The 20,901-nt window shown below is 61.9% G+C and overlaps 2 protein-coding genes across 3 annotated transcripts in view; both read right to left on the bottom strand.

The window, feature by feature from the left end:
* The window catches only part of CHD5 (chromodomain helicase DNA binding protein 5), a 51,111-nt gene extending 46,577 nt beyond the window's left edge, over nt 1–4,534 (bottom strand). For both annotated transcript variants that reach the window (XM_036025223.1, XM_028511537.2), the window contains exon 1: nt 4,334–4,534. In XM_036025223.1, coding sequence (XP_035881116.1) covers nt 4,334–4,412 — 79 coding nt within the window. In that variant the 5' untranslated portion in view covers nt 4,413–4,534. The remainder of the gene's footprint in view (nt 1–4,333) is intronic.
* A 5,617-nt stretch (nt 4,535–10,151) lies between these two features.
* On the bottom strand, nt 10,152–17,547 carry RPL22 (ribosomal protein L22). Its single transcript, XM_028511564.2, has 4 exons — nt 17,446–17,547; nt 15,353–15,457; nt 13,374–13,498; nt 10,152–10,349 (listed from the first exon to the last, which is right to left on the bottom strand). Exons 1-4 carry the CDS (start codon nt 17,455–17,457, stop codon nt 10,205–10,207), a joined length of 387 nt encoding a protein of 128 aa, XP_028367365.1. The 5' UTR covers nt 17,458–17,547; the 3' UTR covers nt 10,152–10,204.
* Nucleotides 17,548–20,901: the final 3,354 nt, after the last annotated feature.

The following is a 20,901-nucleotide window of genomic DNA, read 5'->3' on the forward strand; positions in this document are numbered from 1 at the left end:
AGGAGGTGGCACCAGGAAGGCCAGGGAGATTCGGGGACAAAAGAGGGGAGAGAGGGACGGCCAGCGACTCAGGGCAGACAGACTGGCGGGTCTGGAGACAGAGCGGCGGGCTGGACGTGGGGACAGGGTGAGCGGAAGGGACGGGAACAGGTGAATAAGGACGGGACCGAAGAGAGAAGGGAGAGAGTCCTAGGAGTTTCACCTGCAGAAGCCCCCAGAGCTGAGGCGCCACAGGTCGTGTGAGTGCCCGGCTCGGGGAGGACGCTCGGGACCAGACGTCTGTGCCATGTGCGTGCATGCGTGGGGGGACGGGGCGGAGCGGGCGCGGTGCACACAAGCGGGCGGTTGGAGCCGGTGGGACGCACAGCCGACCGGGCGGCGGGTGGACGGACAGGAAGTGGGGTGGACAGGAAGCGGGGTGCGTGAGTGGCTGGGGGGCAGATAGGCCCTCGGTTGGTGTTACGTCCACACGGGCAGATGTTTGGCTGGGAGGGGGGGACCCCCGGGTGGAGATCGAATGAACCGGGGAGATGACAGATGGGGCTTAGTGTCCAATCAGCTGAGACTAAGGTGGATTTCCCACAAGCCACTGGGCCAACGGTGCCGGTCTCTGCACCACCACCACCCCCTGCCCCCACAGCGGAGAGTGTTAACACCAGCAGTCTCGCTGGGACACCCCACAAACCCACATTTCCCCGGTGAGGGGAGGGGAAAGCGGAGAAGCCATGACCCTGGGAATCGTGGGTATCTTACGCCCCACCCCCACCCCGGCCCCCCAGCTCCAGGAAGCCTGAGGGGGTCTCCCAGCTGGGTCCAGTCCAGTGGGCCTGGGGGACTCAGGACATGCAGGGTTCTCTGTGGCCAGAGTGGTCACGCTGCCCAGCCAGAGGAGAGGCTTGCTGGACTCCCCAGCTCTGGGAACGCCCCCCATCACCCCCAGCCGACTCCCCACCCCGCCCTCTGGCTGAGTGTGGGAAGGGCTGGGTCAGCCAGGCAGGGAGCTGTGGAGGACAAGGCCCAGGCGCCAAGCCCCCCCGTCCTCCCTCCAGCCCCACCGAGGGCCCCCCACCCCAGGCCTCCTCTAGCCCAGGCCCCCCGCCCCCCAGCTTACTGGGCGGGGGTATGAGTCTCAGAAGCATTTCCTCAGGGAAAGGCAGGTCAGCTGCCCCCTCGGACGGTGCTAATTGTAACAGTCCCAGTTCATGGGACACCTACTGTGTGCTGGGCACTGTGACCTAAGGGTTCCAAGGGCGCAGTCTCACCAGCCCTCACAATAACCCTCTGTGAGGTAGCTGGTCTGTGTCCCCATTCCACAGCGGGGACACTGAGGCACGGGGCGGGGCAGCCCGCCCCCAATCAGGCGGCGGAGCAGCAGATCCATCTGACTCCTGGCGCTCACTCTGCTCGCCCCCTGAACCCCGGGGGGTCTGGCGGCTGCCAGGCTCTGGGCCCTGGGCCCTGAGCAGTGTCCCAGCCACCGGCCTCCCACCCCCAGAGGCAGGCTCGCCCGCCTGCCCTGAGGCCACAGGGCAAAGCCGGGCGTGGGAAACCAGGGTTCTGCTCAGGGGGAGGTGGACGGCGGGCCGGGGTCAAGCACGTGGGTTTGACAAGGGGCAAATCCAAATGCTGCAGAGTCACAGCCAGCATGATGGCCCCCCAACTCACTAGCGCCTCCTGCTGCAAACTGAGGGGTTTTGCAACCCGATGGCCCCAAGTCCATGCTGGTCCTGGCCACGGGCTCAGGCCGAGCCACTGGAAGGGAGGGCAAGGGGGTCAGCTGGGGTCACCTCGGGAGAGACCAAGGCCTGGGTGAGGCTACCGTAGTGTCCGTGGGCCAGGCGTGACCTGGGAGTCCTGGCCCTCACACCCTGAGGCCGCAACCATCTCCTGCGTGTGCACCCATGGTGCCAGGCTCCAGGCAGAGCGGGTGCCCCAGGGAGCCCCACGGAGCCCCACTCCAGGGGCGGCCCCACGACCCCGAAGGCAGCTGGCAATGAAGGTCCAGGGGCCAGAAGGCGCAACCAAGAAAAGACAGCGTGAACACGGGTCTGGGAGGCACGGGGTGGGGCCCCGCCGGAGCTGGGAGGGCTAGGGGGCCCTGGGGTGGGGAGGCTGAGGGGGACTGGAATGCCGGGAAGAGGCAGCGGGGCGCAGGTCAGGAAGGGGTCACAGCCGGGCTGGGGCAGGACGGAGCTGGGGGCCCCGCAGCAGCAAGGAGCCCGGGGTGGCTGCCGCACGCGAACCGGGCCTGAGGGGAGAGGGGGGTGGGACAAGCCGTGTGCTCCGGGGTCCCCTGTGCGTCACAGCAGTGACCCTGGCTGCTGCACGGAGGGTGGCCTTGTTAGGAGGCTCTGGCGTGGACCAGCAGGAAGGGCCAGTGGCTCGAACCAGGGACACGGAGAGACACTGAGAGCTTGGGGAGGCCCAGGACACGCTGGGGATGCAGCGAGTGGGGTTTCGCCAGCGGTGGGGCTGCGGTCCCCAGGCCGCAGGGGCTGACGCAGGGCCTCTCTTCTGAGGGCTGTGGGCGTGTCCCCAGGGCCTCTGGGGACCACCTCCCCCACCCCTGGAGCCGTGGGCACCCGCAGGAGAGAGAGGGGACCCTCGGGTGGGCAGGCGACTCTGAACCCTGTCGGCTCTGGCCCAGACAGAGCCGGTGGGTGTCCGCCAGCCTGAGGGCACCCCCGGGGCTCCTCCGCTCCCCATGCTGGGCTCCCCGACACAGCCAGGGAGGGGCAGAGTCTTCAGGACGAGGGACAGGAAGCCCCGCCAGGGGCCAATGACGTCCCAGGAAGCAGCCTGGTCAGGCGGGTTCAGCTGTCCACTGACCCCATCCGCGCCACAAAGGGCCACGCCCAGAGCCCCACCGAGCACCGCCACCCAGGGCTGGCCGAGGAGCCCGCCTCCGGGGTCGGAAGCGGTCAAGGTGTCCAGCCCGTGCGGGGCCTCTGTGCTCCTCCAAGAAAGGGGCCTGTGTCCCCGGACCCAGCACGCAACATCAACTGTCCCAGCGACCCCGCCCCTGCAGGCCACCACACCCCGCTGCTCTGAGCCCGGCAGGGCTCTGCAAAGTTGGCCAGACTGTCTGCACAGTGGGGCGATGAGGCCAGGCTCCCCCCACAGGGACCCGAGCAAACAGGTGGGGAGGCAGGAGGCCCCCGGTGGGCGTGGCCGCCGATGGGAATCCCTCAGTGGGAAGACACAGAGCAGCCCAGCAGCGCTGCCAGCGGGGTCCCCTCTGCTCCCCTCCCACACGCAGGAGTTGGGGACCTGTGTGTGGAGCATTCTGTCCCCGGGGAAAGGCACTCCCGCGGCCGGCGGCACGCCGCTGCCCCAGGGAGAGCCCCTGGGCCTCCCACAGGTCCCTTGGGAGCCAGGAGCTGGATGCTAAGAAGTCTGAGAGCGCCCCAGCAGGGGGAGAGGGGGGCTGGTTGGCAGGGGGAGGCCCCCCCAGCTGTGCCAGGAGGGGAACTGTCCCAAACAAATGGTGAGCAGTTAACTAAAGAGCAGTCACGCAAGGCTGCCCCTGACGTACCAGCCATGTTTATGCCCAATTCTGGGAGGGGTGGCAAGGGCAGGGCGGCCCGGGGGGCAGGCCCAGAGCCAGGGCAGGGCAGGGCAGGGCGGGTGGGCAGGACCGCCGCTGCCCAGTGAGCACCCGAAAGACGGTGGCCCAGTGGCCAGGGCAAGGCACACCAGGACGACGCTCCGGCAGAGTGCTCGGGAGCAGCGATCACCCTGCAGCCGGGGAAGGGGAGTGGGAGTTGGAACCCGCACACCCCGTCCCGGGGCCCATGAGGGCCCTGAAGGAAGCCGCTCCACCCAGGGTGCTCACAAGGTCCTGGAGCACCGCTGTCTGAGCCCCATTCCTGGCCGCACCCAGCCCGCCCTGAGGCTGAGACTGGCCAGCCCCGGGAAGGCCAGAGGCGCACAGGGCGAGAACGAGGGATGAGCCGCTCCGGGAGCCAAGCACCGTTCCCGCCCCCTTCAAGGGCACGCGGGCTGACCCCGGCGGTGCCGCGCCCCCTCCCTGCCCTGGGTGCTCAGCACAGACCCCTCCCGACCCCTCTCCCCGCCGACCCTCCGCCCGCGCCCAGCCCCGGTGGCCCAGAATCGCACCCGCCCTTGGCCGCCTGCGCACCGTGCCCCGGCGCTCGCCCAGCCCCGCGCCCTTGGCCGCGCGGCGCCAGCAGGGCGGGAGCGCAGCAGACCGGAGCCTGGGCACCCCCACCAGGACGCGGCCGGCCCCGCCCGCGCAACCCAGCCCCGGGGCCTCGCCGGTCTGCGAGCCCCTGGCTTCCCCGGCCCCAGTTGCGGCCGGCGCCCCGCTCACCTGACATCTCGTCCTCGTTCTCCATCTCGTCCGCGAACAGCCGCGGCAGCTCCTCCTCGGTGCCCAGCGGGCCCCGCATGCCCGGCGTGGGGGGGAGGGGAGGTGGGCGCCCCCCCTCCCGCCGGGCGCGGTGCCAGCCTTAACCCGTGCGCTGCCGGACTGGTGCGCACGGCGGGCGAGGCGGCCTCGGCAAGAAGATGGCGGCCGCCTGCCCCCCCACACCCCCAAACCTCCACCCCCCCGTCTCGACCCCTTCTCCTAGGCCTCCTTCGCTCGGCTCCCGAAAAGCCCGGGCCGCTCCGCCCCTCGCGCCCCGCAGCCCGAGTCTGCAGCCGGCCGAGGGTGGCGATGGCAGCGCCCGCGGCACGGCTGCACGATGGGGGGGCGGCACACATGCCCGGATTGTGACGTCCAGTCTGGTTGCTGTGGCAACCCCATCCCATCGTTCCGGCAGCGCGACTAGTTAACAGCAGAGAACAAGTTGGGGGACTAGTCCTGGGCCGCCGGGTGCAGGGTCGGGACGGAGCGCTCCAGCAGGGGGAGCCGTCGAGGTGCCCGCGCGCCCGGGGACACGACGGGCAAACGGGCAGCTGGGTCTTCGGCCAGCAGACCCAGTGGGAGGCTGGGAAACGCCGCCCGCGGGCACCGGGCAGGGCCCGCCGCCGCCCGCCCACCCCGCCTGGGATGCGCCGGACCCCGACTCCCAGGGCGGAAGGGGCAGGGTCCCCAGAGCGGCGCGCAGCGAGCCCGCCATCCCGCTCACTTGCTCAGGGACCTTCGCCTCCCCGCACGCACGGGACTCAGGCCCTGCGCGCTAACCGCCCTTCGGAAGCGGCGTAAAAGAAACCTGCCCCGCACTCGGGGAAGGGCCACTCCCCCGTTGACCCGGTCCGACTCCTCCAGAAAACTCCGTGCAGGCCGGCTTCTCCCTCACGCGGTCCCACCCCTCTCCTACTGCCCCGCGCCGTCTTCCAAAACGCCCCTGCACGCTGGCCCCAGACCCGTGGGGGTGGGGCGGCTCGGCGTTCTCTGGGCGCCAAACGCACTCTCAGCGGCGACGTGCGTGCGGAGTGGGAAGGAAGCCACAGCCCTGGGTTGTTCAAGGTGAAGATGGAGGCCAAAGCCCCCGGGAGCGAGGCTGGGGTGTGAAACGAGCGCCCCCAAGCCAGTCACAGCTGCGGGCGTCCGGAAGCTGCTCCAAGAAAGCACAGGTTTCCGTGGCAGGCTCCCTAACCTGGAATGGACGCCCTCCCCTCACAGCTTCGGGCCAGAAACACCTGGGGGAGCCCGCAGGCGCCCCACGTGGCAGTCAGGAACCTGCAGGGAGGGGTCTGCCCGACTTGGGAAGTCAGAAGCAGGGGTGAGGGCTCCTCGGAAGCACCTGCACCCCCCACCTGGGCCACACGACCGCGCCAGGGGGGCTCTCCCTTCCTGGGGCCTCGGGGGAACCAGGAGGGTCGTTCCCACCCAGCGCAAGACCTCCTGGGGAGGTGGCCACAGCCCCAGCCAGGGTGAGCCTCAGCCACGCCCAAGATGTGTAGCTAATTTTTCCTCCCCCTTCTCATCCCAAGTAATTGCCAGCAAGCCCCAAGGAAAAGCTGCTCTTCATTCCTTCCTGGGCCAGGGCAGGTCCGTGCAGCCGGCTGGGTCCCAGAGCCGGGCACTGCAACCCTCTTCGTTGCCCCCCCGAGGGGCTCTGAGACCACACAGGAGGTGAAGGAGCCCAGGGCCTGCGAGGGCCAAGGGAAAGACAGCGGGGAGGTGGGCGAGGAAAGCAGAGGGCTTCTGGTGGGCCAAGGCCGTGTTCCATGCCACTGGCCCAAGGGCCCCCAACACTGATGCGGCCCCAGGCGTGCATCCCCCCCCCCCCCCCCCCCCCGAGGATGCTGCCCCGCTCTGCAGACCTGGTAACCATCCGGGGAAAACCTTCCGTACCACCACGAGATGTGCCTGCCCCTCCGTTACCAGCTCCACCACCCCTCCCGGCTCGCAGGATGAGCTCAGGGCACGTCCACGGACTCCTGGTCCCCCACCTTGGAGAAACTCGCAGCGCTTCCCATCAGCAGTGCGTCCCCCAACACACACACACACACCGGTAACCTTGGCTCTGACTCCCAGGACCAGGCGTCGCTCAAGAACGAACAGTTCCAACCGCTTCACTTGGCAAGCCAGCGTTGCCCTCGTCCCTCCAGGTCCTCTCCCCACCCTGTTCTTGCCCGGGGCCACAGCCCCGTGACTACTGTCACTTGTGGAGTGGCGGGGACAGACTTTCGAGTAACGATCTCCTGTGGAATTCACGGGAGAGCTCTTCTTACTGCCGGATCCTGGAGGACAGCCCCTCTGGTGCCACCTCCCATCACGGCCCCCTGACGGCCCCCACAGGACACCCGGCCAGCTCCGCAGGTCCCGGCCTGAGCTGGCGTCAGGGGCAGGTGAGCCCGCCTCGCCGGCGGGGTGACGGTGTCGGCTGCAGTGGATGGCACCCAGGGCACCAAGGCTTCTCTTGCCCTGAAGCCCGTTTCTTCACGGGAGAGCCTCGTCCCACTGCAACCCAAGTCCCCTGGGGGCGCTGGGGGGCGGGCACGGACTCCTCAGGAAGGCAGACCGGGGCCTTGGCCCTGAACCTGAAGACGTGCTTGTCCTGGCTCAACTCGGCCTGAAGTAGCCCTAAGAAAAAGCACGTGGGTTCTCGGCTCCTCCCCAAGGCAGGGAGAGGCCTGGACCGCAGACTCACACTCGGGTCCTCCCTAAGCACCTCCGGGGCGGCGTTCAGAGGACAGCCGGCCAGCGGCTTCCCTCAGCAAGGCCTCCTTGCTGGACGGCAACCCCCCCGCCCCACCCCCACCGGCCTTTCTTACCTTCCACAAGGCACCGCAGCGGCTGACCAGGCCTCTGGCAGGAACCCGCCCCCTGCCCAGGCTCTCCCCAGGGTGGCTCCTGCCCCCCAGCCAGGCGTCGCTGTGTCTGCCCAGGGTGACCAAGGGGCACTGCTGAATGTGTATGTGGGCCCCGCCCCCCGCCCCGGCACACGGCTGGGCCCCCAGTACTGGATAAGTGTGGGGTGGGGTGGGTGAGGAGAGGTGGTGACAGGAAGGACCCCAGCAGCAAGAGGTCGGGAGTGCAAAACTGGAAGCGGGCCCCCCAAAGCCGATAACCTCAGGGCTCCCCTGAGGTTATCGGTGACCTGACCAGGGACCAGGACAGCCCCCCTGGGGTCCTGCTCCTCTTTCAAGAACTCAAACATCCCTCTAACAAGGCTGAGACCTGAACACTCCCGTCCTGTAGTTTTGACCAACTGCTGTAAACCCCACGGGGTGGGAGCAAACCCCCCCACGTGCCCCCTATGCGGTCGTACCCCTCTGAGACGGCACTGCTGGGGAACTTAGGACCTGCGTCTCTCAGCCGGTGGGCCCCCCTGGGGGGCTCCGAGGGCACCACGGAGGCGAGACAAGCCCAGTCACGACGGGAACAGCCAGGGAGGGGCTGCTGCGGCTTCTGACCAGGAAACAGCACTGAACCTGCAGGGAGGGAGGGAGGGAGGGAGGGAGGGAGGGGCGGGTGTGGGCCAGGCCAAGACCGGCACCAGTGACCGTGACTGGCTGCGGGCAGGACGCTTCCACCACCCTGTTATGCTCGTTGCACCTGCAGCACTTTTTCTATGGTCTTAAACCTCCTCCTGCCGCTCCCGTGGCCCAACCCCCCACCCGTCCCTGCACCCTGCGTGCGTGTATCCGATCAGGCGGGTGAGTCCCGAGACCAGAGAAGCAGAGGACACTGGCCCCGAACGGGGTCCGGGAAGGGCTGCTGTGATGGCCGTGATGTGGCTCAGACTCACCCTGCGTCACCCCCGGGAAGAGAAGTCGCTGGTCTGCAAAGCTCTGACGAAATTCCGCTCAGGGAGCCCCACTCCGGCCCACCGCAGGGCCCCCCAGGCCCGGGGGCACCGCTGGGGTGCAGCAAGTGGGATACAGGGCGTTTTCTTTGGAAGCGTAATGAAGGCCAAGGTCACTGTCAATGCAACTGGTCGCTGAGGACAGAGGCTTTGCTCCTAAGCAGGTGAATATGCCAACCCAGAAAACGGGAAAAAAAGCAGCCCCGCACAGTAACCGCAGTCGTGTGTTAGCCACTTTAATACAAAACGTGATCAAAGCTGAGTTACAGGAGTTCAAGAAGGCAGAGGAAACCCGACGTTTCAATTTTATTACAAGTTTTAAGATCTAGGAGCAGTTGTTTTTTTAAGTATATTCTCATTTCAACCCGGGGTTAATGTTTTACAACAAAACGAAGAATTACGACAGGGAACACCGACGCAACAGACAGGTAAACTCTGCAAACCCGAGTCACACACACAGTCGTCGCCAGTCGCGGGAGGGGCGGCGCCACCGCGCAGGGGGCCGCCGTCAGACGGGAAAGGACCCGCCCTCTGTGCGGGCAGAGCCACCAACGTGCAAACAGCTCTGCTTCGGGGAATTTGCATAGAAATAGAACACGCTGGAGCCTTCACCACAAATGGAACTGCAAACCGAACACGCTCAGTTCAATCCAAGGGGCGCTGAGCGTCCAATGGGAGCCGAGGCAGGGCCCCGGCTGCTGACCTCCAGCTATGCAAAGCACGGGCGCCCTAGCAGAGCACCCGCGTTTCCGGTGTGGAAATGAGCTGGAAGGCGAGCTCGTCAAAAACACGGATTGTGTACGCCACAATTTTAAGACAATGTAGACACTTCTGCAGAATGGCCTAGGTTTTAGAAGGGCACCGTAAGGCCTCAGGGTCTCTTTCCAGAGTCACCGGAAGGAGTGCCCCGCTGCGCCAGCAACGACGCCACGGCTGCAGCCGAGAGCCCGCGGCGGAGCTCCCGCCTCCGCACACCTGGCGGCGAGGTCCCAAGAGCGGGCCTCGCACCCGTCCCCAGCCCAGCACCACGCGGGAGCAGGACAGCGCCGGCTCACAGAGTGACTCCCGACACTGAGTCCAGCCAGGGCCTCCACGGCAGGGCAGTCCCCAGGCACCTTGACCTCCTCTCGGCCTGAACTGCCTGCCTCCCCATCCCCTGTCCCGCACCCCCTCCCACCGGCCAGGCTCAGCTCCGGGCAGCGAACAACCCCCACCTAGGACTCCGCCCCCCGCCCCACCCCGCCCCACCCCACAGAGGCAGACGCCCGGAAGCCGTCCTAGTCCTCGCCTCCAGCTCCCCCTGCTGGAAGCCAAAGCGACAGCACGGTGCAAAAACTTGGAGAGTGAACGTCTGTTTACAAGTTCGTTTTTGTTCTCTCTCCTTGAATTTAACACCCGGGACTTCTGGAGTTGCTCTCCGAACCCTTTCCTGGGGGTCCAGCAGGGTTTGCTGCAACGCCAACGGCCGCGGTTTATTTCTAGAGAGAGAAAGCAGGTTAACATACATAATAATCGCGGGCGCCCAGAGTAATCCGAGATGTAAAACTCAGGACGAAGGCCCCAGAGCCCCGCATCCGCAGCAGCGCCGCCGGCTCCCCACGGGAGGACTCGGACGCCACCGGGCTGCTCTCACAGAGTCGGTGGTCCCCACGCGTGCCGCCCTCCCGAGGGGGAGGGAAGTGCCAGGTAAAACTGCCACTCTTCAGAGTGCGGCAGTGGCTGCCGGGGCTCACACACCCCACCCCGCACTCGCCGGGCCCAGGGGCTCCTCACCCACCGCGGTCCGCCCACCGCGGGGACTGGCGCGTCCGGCAGAGGGAAGTCTAGTGGCAGAGGAGGGGGCGGCGGCCGACCGAGGCCCTTCCACCGCGACCTCCGAGGCTCTGCTCGGGCACACTGCAGACATACACGGAAAACCAGCGGTTTGGTTCCTAAGTTTTATTCAAGAACGTGTACAAAATGTATCAGGTAAGTGAGTTTTAATCCTCGTCTTCCTCCTCCTCTTCATCCTGGTTTATCTGGAAGTAACGCAATTCGTAACTCTCTTTGCTGTTAGCGACTACACGCAACCAGTCACGCAGGTTATTCTTCTTCAAATACTTTTTGGTGAGATACTTCAAGTACCTGCGGAGAAAGGACACTTGAGAGCCCGCTGCCCACTCGGCCTCCGCGCGTGAACACCGCCGCTTTTACGAGACCCGCACTCCAAGTTTTTACTTCCAAGGTGCTTGCCCCCCCTCCAAACACGGCGAGGAAAGGCAAGCACACAGGCCCACGACGGGCCAACACACACAGCCTCAGTTCACCGCACGGGTGACAGCGCCGAGGGCACAGAAGGTGGGGGGTCGTGCAGGAGGCCACGGTACCCACAGCCCCCGCGCCCCTCACCGAGAAGGCGCGGCCTCCACAGGCTCCACGCACGGCCTCCACATCGCCTCGAGTGAGCGCCCCCAGAGGGAGTTCGGGTCACGGGGACTGGTCTTCCGGGCTGTCCCACAGACACGCTCGCGTCTGCTGGGGCACTCGCTGCCCACCACCCCACAGAGGACAGGCTGCCACCTGCCCCGGGCTCCGGCTCTGCAGTGAGACCCCCCTCCCCTCGCCTGCCTGCGCCTGAGGCCCTGGGTCCACCTGCCCACCGGTGCACAGCCGCACAGGGCAGCGGGACCAGAACACCAAGCAAACGCGCTGTCTCCCCCGCAGTGAAACAGGACTCGCACCACGGGCCGCCGCTCCAGACGTCAGGAGGACTGCGTGGGGGGCACAGGCAGACTGGCACGTCGGCAGGGACCCCCACGTTACCGGAACAGTCGCGCCTCCAGGAAACGCGCACTGTTCAGCAGGGCAACCGCACCTTGCCGTGCGTAAGGCGCACGTTTCAGCCCAGACAGCGGGGGAGAAGCGAGGATGCACACTGTGCGCAGGGGCAAGGGCTGCACGGCGCGCGCCGTACGCGGGCGCGTTACGTGCGCGGGCGCGGCAGAACACGGTGCTCCTGCCAGCAGAGCGGTGCCTGCGGAGATGAGGGTCTCGGCTCCAGCCTGCCCACTCCTCCAAACGTACAAGTAGACCAATCTGGGTGTCCTCTGAAAAGGACTCCTTTCTCCTTTGTTATTTCTGTCGCGCTGCGCTCGGGTGAGGCAGGTAATTCACAGGTCCAGGTGGTCAGAACCTGTCCACGCTGGGACGCCGAGCGGGAGCTAAGCGCAAGCTGCAGAAGCTCAGACAAGCCAGAGGCTGTTCTAGCCTGGGAGCACCTGGGGTGCTTCAAGAAAATATTAATGAAAAAAACGAAAGCTTGAACAGAAGACCGAGGCTCCTTTCTCTCGTCACCAGGTGAAGAACAGGAAATGCGTGAAAACCCAAGGGAGCGGGGTTAGACCTTCTCGCACGCGGTGGCGAACGCAGAAAACAGGTCGAGGGAAGGTCCCAGAACCTTCCCTGTGGGTTCTGCAGAAGCCCAGCAAGTTCAACGCTCTGGAGGCCCTCCCTACAGGTGCAGCGATCTCTTTCTCAAATCGCCTTCTCCGCAAATAAAACAACCCAGCCAGGCGGAATGGGAGTCCCTCACTTACGCTGTGAAGCCATCTCCTGACTGATCTCATTAAAAATAAAAGCAAAGGCTTAACTGTAACCAATCCGTCCTAACACACTTTCACATTTCCCACTCCTGGACACAGCATGATTAAAAGCTCCTTAGTATATGCCAGGCTCTGGGCTAGGAGCTACGTACAGACACGCCCAATTCCTTCTTTCTTTCTCCCGTCTACTTGTAACCCTTGCCCAAGGATGTGTGCTGACTGCAGGGGGAGAGGAAGGGAGAAACACCAGTGTGACAGAGAAACACGGACGGGCTGCCTCCTGCACGGCCCCGACCGGGGATCAAACCCGCAACCTCCTGGTGTGCGGCGCTCCGACCGGACCCTCAGCCAGGGCAACAGGTCCGGTTCTTTTTTTATTAATGTTCGAATACAGTCGCCTCCATCCTCCCACCACCCCTTCCCCCGCCCCAACACGTCCAACTCTTTAGTGGCTTGTGCTTTAGCGTCATCCTCCAGAGAAAAACCAGGTAACACAGCCGGGGAAGAGAAGCGGTGTCCCTTGCTCAGGAGCTGGGCCACAGGGACTGAGGAGTGGCTTCAGCCCACGCTGACATTTCGGAGCCGTTGTACAGTTATACTAACACTCACAGGTAAAAAAAAAAAAAAAAAAAAATAGAATTCGCCTTGGCTGGTGTGGCTCAGTGGGTTGAGCCCCAGCCTGCCAACCAAAGGGTCACCAGTTCGATTCCCAGTCACGGCACACACCTGTGTTGCAGGCCAGGTCCCTAGTAGGGGGCGCACAGGAGGCAACCACACTGATGTTTCTCTCCCTCTCCTTGTTCCTCCCTCTCCCTCTCCCTAAAAATAAATAAATCAAATCTTAAAAAAAAATAGAATTAGCCCTGGCTGGCGGGTCAGCTGGCTGGAGCATCCTCCCATACAGCAAAGTTTGCCGGTTCAACCCCTGGTCAGGGTGGACACGGGAGGCCACTGATCAGTGTTTCTCTCTTTCTCTCTCTCCCCCTTCCTCTCTCTGAAATCAATAAAAAGATCTTTGGGTAAGGATAAAATATGTAGAGAGAGAATTAAAAATGAAAGTTCTTGCCCTGACTGGTGTGGCTCAATCGGTTGGGTGTCGCCCCACAAAGCGAAAGGTTGCAGGTTCAATCACCAGTCAGGGCACAAGCCTGGGTTGCAGGCCAGGTTGGGGGCAGGAGAGAGGCAGCCGATGGATGTTACTCTCCCTTTCTCCCCACCCTTTCCCTAACTCTAAAAATAAATACATAAATAAGTAAATAAATAAATAAAGCCTTTAAAAAAGAAGGCAATCCAAGCAAGTCTGCCCATCTGCACTGTCTGAAATCCTTTAGCCTGAGAAAAACAAATGTTTTCGAACTACCAGAAGTTGGACACGTAACTGCCATGAACAGCATTCACTCATTCATTCATCCACTCATTCACGCACTGCCTCCGCGCCCCGGGCCCCGCCCCAGAGGTTCGCAGGCACGACCGCACAACAAGCAGCAGCTCCCCCCGCCCCCCGGGCGCGGGCAGGGGTCCTCCTGCAGGGGTGCGAGCGGGCAGCCCCCTCCCGCCTGTCCCTTACCTTTTGGAGAAAGGCACCTCAGATGTGACGGTGATCTTACTCTTGCTCCTCTCGATGGTCACCACCCCTCCTCCGAGGTTCCCGGCCTTCCCGTTCACTTTGATCCTCTCCTGGAGGAACTGCTCCTGCAGGGCCGGCAGAGGGGCCGTTAGTCGGGTGGCCAGTCCGCCCGCCTCGCCCGCGGAATGTCTCACTCCCTGTACTCCTTACCCCGAACGCAGTTTTTTACATGTTCAATCTTCTTTTGAAAAGTGACAGCGAATCTCTAACTATTAATACAAGGTCTGAGATCTACCCAACTTCAGCGGCGTAGCTAACAGGAAACCAAGCCCCCCACCAGGGACCCACGCGGCCATCCCACACAAGGTCAGCTGTCTCTCCACACGGAAGGCTTCGACTCGAGGGTCAAAGGTAAAGAGCAGAGAGAAAACCCAAGGGCCAAGATGCTACCAGCTCGGGGCAGGCCACCAAAGCCGCAGCTCCAGGGCCCACGGAGGCATGAAGCTCTCACTGGCCTGGGCAGGGTCCGAGTTCTCCCCAACTTCACAAAAGGAGCAACCACGGGACCCTAACAATCACAGAGCTGCTGCTGTTGGGGGGCGGGCGGGGCACATGCATGGCACAGAAGGGGCGGCAGCCCCGGATGGGCTCCCAGCAAAGCCCCGCGGCAGCCGGGCCGGGCCTCCACCTCCATGGGCTTCAGGAGCCCCTGTCCAGGCGGGAGAGTTCCTTCCGGTTTTCTCTCACAATGACATGACGTCCCTCCCTTCCAGCTGCAAACTCCTACTATCCTCTATTCAAAACTCCAGTACACAATATGCTAAGGATGATGGGGTCAAGGGATTAGGTCCGAAATCTTGACTTCTGCACCGCACCTTAAGACTCCTAAGTGACCCGTATTTTCTATCCTCAGGAAACTTCTAGAAGGAACAAAGACAATCACATACAGGGGAGTGCAGGGGAAGGGCGACCAGACACACTGGAAGGAGGCACAAAGGTCGGGGGTGGGGGGAAGCAGCCACAGAGCAAAGCAAGAAGCCATCAGACAGAAAAGGAGCTGAAGACCCAGACGAGGACCCGCTAGAGGACAGGGACCTGGAAGGCACGTGCACAAGGGCCACCGGACTCCTTTCTGCGCCACCAGCGGCCCCAGGCCAAGCTTTTCATTTTCTTTATTTGAAAATCATTCACGTTACGACGATATTATCTTGGCAACAGCTGGTGTCCTGGAGACGGAAGAGTAAATGTAACTTAGGAGGCTTCTGCACGGTACGAAGCCTGAATTCCAAAAGCGCGGTCACCAGACGGGAAGAGTGAAACGCCGAAACCAACAAGCACAGTCAAAATGTGGCACGGTCCGTCCTCCTAGATTTAAGGTTAAGGTCAATTTTGAGGAATGGGCCAAGTAAATACAGAAGCACTCGGTACAGAGCAAGGTCTGGGGGGGGGGGGGGGGACAAGCTGCAACACAAGTCAGCGAGAGCCAGCACTTCCCAACAAACGCTGGAGCTCGGCTCCCTCGGAGCGGGGAAAGCCTAGCAGACACCCGGCCGGCGCTCCGCAGCACAGCGGCGGCAGCCCCTGCTCCCTGAGCATCAGGGCCCATCGCTGACACTCCAACAGCCCAGGCTGCAAAGGGCACGTGGGTCTGAGGAAGTCAACCTCTTCCCTGGTAGCTCTTAAGCAAGACCTCTGCACACGAAAGGAGGAAAACGAGACGAGGAGGTAGCTCCCCAGCACCGATGTGCCACAGCCCAGTGGTTCCTCCCCCCAGCTCTGTTTTACACACACTTACACACACACACACACACACACACGAGAAGGCAGGACGGAGAAACAGGGGCCTGGACCACACCCCAAAGCTCAGCCCAGGGCCAGGGCCAGGGCCACGGGGCCGCCTGGGAGCTGCGAGCAGAGATGAGCGAGCACTGTCTCCCAAGGGTCCTGACTGCCCCAGGGGCATCAAGGGCACAACTTACAAAATTGGCAGCATCCATGATTCCATCTTCTACTGGGTGGGTGCAGTCGAGGGTGAACTTCAGAACCTGCTTCTTTTTTTTTCCCCCCTTCGCCACAAGCTTTTTCTAGGAAAATATACAAACAGAGATGAAGGCACATCCAGCCCCACCCACAGAAAAAAAATTAAAAGAACCAGAAACACCAGAGGTAGGAAAACCCATATGAACACAAAACCCATGGCGCTGTGTCCCTCTGCAGGGGTGCCAAGAGCCCCCCTCCACCCAGAACGGAGGAGGGAGCAACCGGTCCTCTTTGAGGGGGAAACCACTCCAGCACTCGTGACCCGTTTCCACGTCCCAGCCGCCCCGGCCTCCGTGGGCGTGGAGGTCTGCTGGTGTGCGAAGCACGGTAACACTAACTTTTCCTTTTACGCGCCGTGAGATTCCTGTAAGTATTTATTTCGTTCCAAGGTTTCGGCACAGGCATGCACATGCCTTGCGTGTGTACCTGGAACAATTTTAATCTACAATCGGCACTCGTCCTGCCTGCCACTGCAGACCGGGGGTCCTGCCGCGGTTTGGCTGGGTCTCCCTTAACCCTGCCTCACCTCCCCGCTCAGTGCGGCACCAGTGACTGGGCACCCCAGCAGCCCGGGTGCCAGCAGACAAGGGCTAGGCAAACTTCAAGGTCCTGATTACAACTCCACTGTCCACAATTCATGGTCTTCTGACTTAACCCATGAATTAGCACTTCCACGCCATAAGGCGACACCTACCCTACAAGGTTCCAGTTCCTTCCTTCTCACAGAGCAGTTTGCAACCTTCTCCTCCTACAAACGCCAACAGCATCTTAAAAAGTCTTTGTATGGACTGAGCACAGGCCTGTGAACCAAAGCATTGCTGGTTCGATTCCCAGTCAGGGCACATGCCTGGGTTGCAGGCCAGGTCCCCAGTATGGGGTGTGCTAGAGACAACCACACATTGATGTTTCTCTCTCTCTTTCCCCCTTTCTAAAAATAAATAAATAAAATCTTAAAAATAAGTCTTTGTACCACCTACTCACGTGTAATTCCACCCTAACAGCTTTTGCAGAATCTTAAAAAGACCTCTACAAGAACACATCTTAACGTTCCCGCTTCATGTTTCCAAGTACTTCAGCTAAAACTTGCGTTAGTTGCATCAACTTTTCAAACACTTAGCTACTGTGAAAATCACTGATTTTTTTTGCTGCTGTTTTTAAGACACCTCTTCCTACTTACAATCGAAAGGGCTGCTTTAAGATCCACCCCCGGAAATATGAGCAAGACCAAAAAAAAAAAAAAAAAAAAAAAAAACACCTGCCAGTATGGTTTTAAAAGCATAAAATACGGAGAAGCACTTGCAAGAGCCCACCCAATAAGAGTCGATGAGCCGAACGTGTGAACTGGGGTGTCCCGAAAAGAGCACGGTAGACGTCCAACGTTCCCGAGGAGGCTGGTTGGAGCGAGACCCGGGGCAGTGACCCGAGGACGCCGCGCTGCGCGTCCCAGTCCCAGCCCGGCCAAGAACGAAGCCCTGGCCAAACGCGTCTGCACAGCTGCGCCCCGCACTAACTTCCTCTGGGGATGCTACCGGGGTGCTCGGACTCGGGCCCCTCCCTGCCATCAGAACACCTTGCATGCACATTTCCACGGGCCCCCGAGTCCCGGCCATAAGGTTCCCGGATGCGCGGCTCCCGGGGGTGGTGGCAGGTCCCCTTTTCCCTGCCGCCCTCCGCCCAGGTAACCAGGCCCAGACCCCGGCTGCCTCCGGCCGGCCGGGCCCCCAGGACCGCTGAGCGGCCCAGGCTGCAGCCTCGGCACTCTAGGTCCCCGCTGGCCGCAGGCTGAGACCCGAGTCCGAGCGGCGGCTCCTGAGAGCTGCAGGTCTCCGTCTCCGGTCCCAGGCCGCGGCCTCCTGCGCCCACAACGTGCTGAGCCTGGCGGCAGCCCCGCCCCCATCTGGCCGGCCTGCCAGCCCAGCCCCGGGCCACCGCTGCAGGCACAACGCCGTCCCGCGCGAGCCGCCGCGGAGCCGGGCCCGGGAGACGCACGTGCCAGCCCCGGCGCAGAGGCCTCACGCGGAGCCATACTAACCATAGGAGCCATGGCGGCCGCGGAGACAGAAAGGGAGTTGCGTGAACTGCGCAGGCGCAAAGAGTACGCAGCCCGTGGGGCACGTAGGGGTCAGGCTGTACCAATCGCTCTGTCACGCCCCTTGTTCGCCTTCATGGCCCTGTTCCGTACTATCGGGGAGCGATTGCTTTTCCCTGCTTGCAAAACCCATCCTGGCGCAAGCCTGGGGGTAGTGGAGGGAGGAAGGAGGTGGGGTGGCCGCTCTCTTAGCGCAGGATCGGAGTTGGGGAGCCAGAGCGGACGAGCCCGAAGAGACATCCAGGGGTACTCTCTGCGCTTGAACGTCTTGGAAAGAAGGAGAAATTCGCTAGACCATAAACTACCAGCTAATAGGATGGGAGTCGAACCCATTAACTTGGGGAGGAGAGGCCAAGGACTTCTGGCCCTGGGGTCCCAGTGCCCGAGGACGCTTTGGCTTTCTGCTACCTGCTACCCGGCTTGGAAGCTGGTGCCCAGGGGCTGGGTCTCCCAGCGCCGGCCCCGCCAGCCGCCTTCAGGTGCGCTCCAGGTTGAGCCCTTCACAGTCTGAAAAGCAAGCCGCCACCCGCGGATCACCTTCTAGTTTCCGAGTCTGCCGGCGCTTCTCAAACTGGCGAGTACACAGGAGCCTCCCGGGACCCGTGAGCCCTCGTCAGTGGGTGTCTGCTCGGCACTGTGCGTTCCTCGCAAGACGCTGCTGCTGCTGGTTCGTGGACCACAGACCGAGTAGCAAGGGTCCTCCCCAGATCTACCGTCCACCGACTGTGACAAGGAAAGAAAAATTAGAGATGTTCTAAGTTAAAGTCGCAGCCGCTAGAGAAGGAGAGAGAAGAGTTACCGTTAACAGCCGAGGACCCGCTCTCACAGCGGACTGCTCACGTTCCCTTTTATCGGCTGGAATTGAGGGTTACGTAATTTCCAGGTGGCTGTTTTTGTGATTACGGAAACTCACTTAGGAGCCTCCACTTATTTACACGTAAACGTTCCCACCTGCTGTGCACAGCGAATCCACAGGAGCAGACACTCCTTCCTCGCAGACTGCCGGACTGGTCCTGCTTCAGCGCCTGCCTTCCCCTTTGCCTGGAGCTAATGTAAATCCTTCCAGAGCAAGCTCCATCTTCCCCTCTGTGATGTATAAAAATGCCCGCCAACCTCCACCGCCAGTGGTGTAGCCTCCATGCCCCAATTCCCGTCTTCTTTCTGTTTTTTGTTTTTGTTTGTTTTTTTGTTTGTTTTGTTTTTGGCTAGCAATGGCCGAATAATCCCTTTCTTTTAAAAAGATCTTCCAGCCCTGGCTGGCGTAGCTCAGTGGATTGAGCGCGGGCTGCAAACCAAAGTGTCGCAGGTTCGATTCCCAGTCAGGGCACATGCCTAGGTTGCAGGCCATGGCCCCCAGCAACCGCACATTGATGTTTCTCTCTCCCTCCCTTCCCTCTCTAAAAATAAATAAATAAAATCTTAAAAAAAAAGATCTTCCCCTGTGGAAGTTAAAATTTTTGTGTAACAACTGGAATGCTTTCCCCTGCCCTCACCCTCCTGTCCTTACCAATTACACTCAGGAGCCCTGCAATGTAACCGGTCAGTTGCAAGCACCCCCCAGCCCCCTTACCTGGCTGCGGCATACTCACCTAGCCAAAGCTCAATCCTGGCTGACCGTGGTTGGATACCAGCTGTGGGCGCTGACTGGCTTCCGAAACTGGGGCCTGCTGTGCCCGTTCACCACGCTCCAAGCCGACCCTCCTTTTCCTGATCGCAAACCACATTTCTGCTTAGCCAGCTGCTCCTGGCTAGGTTCTTTCCCCAGGGAGCAACGGGAGAGACCAGGCTGGAGGGAGAAGAAACTTCTCCCTGTTGGCTTCCTGCTCGTTCTGTTCCGTTGGTGTCATGCACCCTCGCCCCGTCCCAGCAGTGGCGGTCGAAGCATTCCAGAAGCGGTCGTTGAATCCAGTTTGCAGTCACTTGGAGACCCCAGCAGAGCAGCCCCTCCTTGGAGCTTCTTCATTTTAATAAAAACACCCTAGGAGTCCTAGCTGCTTCCCACAGCACTCCCGTTTTCATCCCCCCACCCTCTTGCACCGTCCCTGTCCCAGTTTACAAGTCTGTTCCTAATTAACAATCCTTTACACACACGAATGCTTTCTCCAGATACCGCTCCTAACCCCGAGCTAGCCCTTGGGGGCTGCCAATCCTCAAATCCGCTCCTAAGTGACTATTCTGCACCTGTGGCCACATCGCCAGGCTCCTAAGTGACTATACTGTGCCTGTGGCCACACTGCCAGGCGCTCCTCCCAAACCTTCCTCTCAGCTGACGACGTCCACGCCTTTCTTCCAGGACACTGAAGGAATCCAAAGAGAGCTTACAGGCAACCCTGCCCCCGGTCTCACCACCCGGCAACATCTACACCCCAGACTTGTGGGAGAAGTGTCCTTGTCCCCATCTGAGGCGTCTACCTGCACACGGGTGCCTCCTGGAGACCATCACTCCAACAGCCCCGCCCCCTCCCAGAAAAATCATCAGCATATCTTTCCTTCGGGACCATTCTTTACCATCTCCCTTGTTAAAAAAGAAAAAGCAACCCCTTGACCCCCACCATTTCCCTCCAGCAATTCATCCTTTTCTCTGCGTCTCTGCTCCGACAGCGGCATGGTTCCTCAGGGGAAGTGCCGGCTCCAGGTGTGATGGTTTTAGGCAGGGCCTTTGGGATGAGGTCATAAGGGTGGGCCCCAAGGTGGGATTGGTGCCCTTCTGAAATGGACACCGGATCTGCCTCCCACGAGAGGGCGGAGCCAGAGGTTGCTCACCGGGAGCCGAAGCTGCAGACCGCACGCTGGTCTCCGACCACCCAGACTCCAGACTGTGAGAAGGACGAGTCTGTGGCTGAAGTCTCCCAGCCCGGCAATTTTGCTGCGGCAGCCTGGACAAAGACACTGTCTTTACCATCTCCTTCCCGTGTGTGCTGTCTGCAATCTCCTCCCGTGTTCTGTGGCACCCACTCTGGTCAGGCTTTTCGCCCAGCAGGCACCCAGACAGCTCGGTCAAGGGCCCTGGTGACACCTGCCTGCTGAGCGCCAGCTCAGGTCGCAGTCCCCCTCCTCCTGCTTCTCTTGGAATCTGGCACCACAGGCCCCTCCCTCCTCCTTCCCAAACCAGAAGGGCCGCAGGGCCAGGACCCGACTCACAATCATCTCTTGTCTCAATAGAGTGTCGGGTGACACACCCTCACCCCCACAGCCCGCACCCTCGGCTCAGCCCCACCCCCACTTCGAGACCCTTTACCTCCATCCACATTGGTCTTTTCTTTCCTGTAAATTAATTCCGGCTCCTGGGACCGTGTACTTGCTGCGCCCTCTGCTCTGAACTCTTCCTGGCGTTTCTTGTGTCTGCTTTCTCGAGGTTCACCCTGCAGGCCCCGGGCTCAGTGCCCCTGTCTGCCTGTG

The sequence above is a fragment of the Phyllostomus discolor genome, chromosome 5 (assembly GCF_004126475.2).
Source record: "Phyllostomus discolor isolate MPI-MPIP mPhyDis1 chromosome 5, mPhyDis1.pri.v3, whole genome shotgun sequence".
In the NCBI taxonomy this organism is placed as follows: domain Eukaryota; kingdom Metazoa; phylum Chordata; class Mammalia; order Chiroptera; family Phyllostomidae; genus Phyllostomus; species Phyllostomus discolor.

Excerpts from the sequence above, each read along its gene's own strand:
- RPL22 (XM_028511564.2), bottom strand. Across the intron at positions 13,499-15,352 it reads TCATGGATGCTGCCAATTTT|GAGCAGTTCCTCCAGGAGAG; the intron begins GTAAGTTGTGCC and ends CCGGCCCTGCAG. Across the intron at positions 10,350-13,373 it reads GAGGTGCCTTTCTCCAAAAG|GTACTTGAAGTATCTCACCA; the intron begins GTAAGGGACAGG and ends CTTTCTCCGCAG.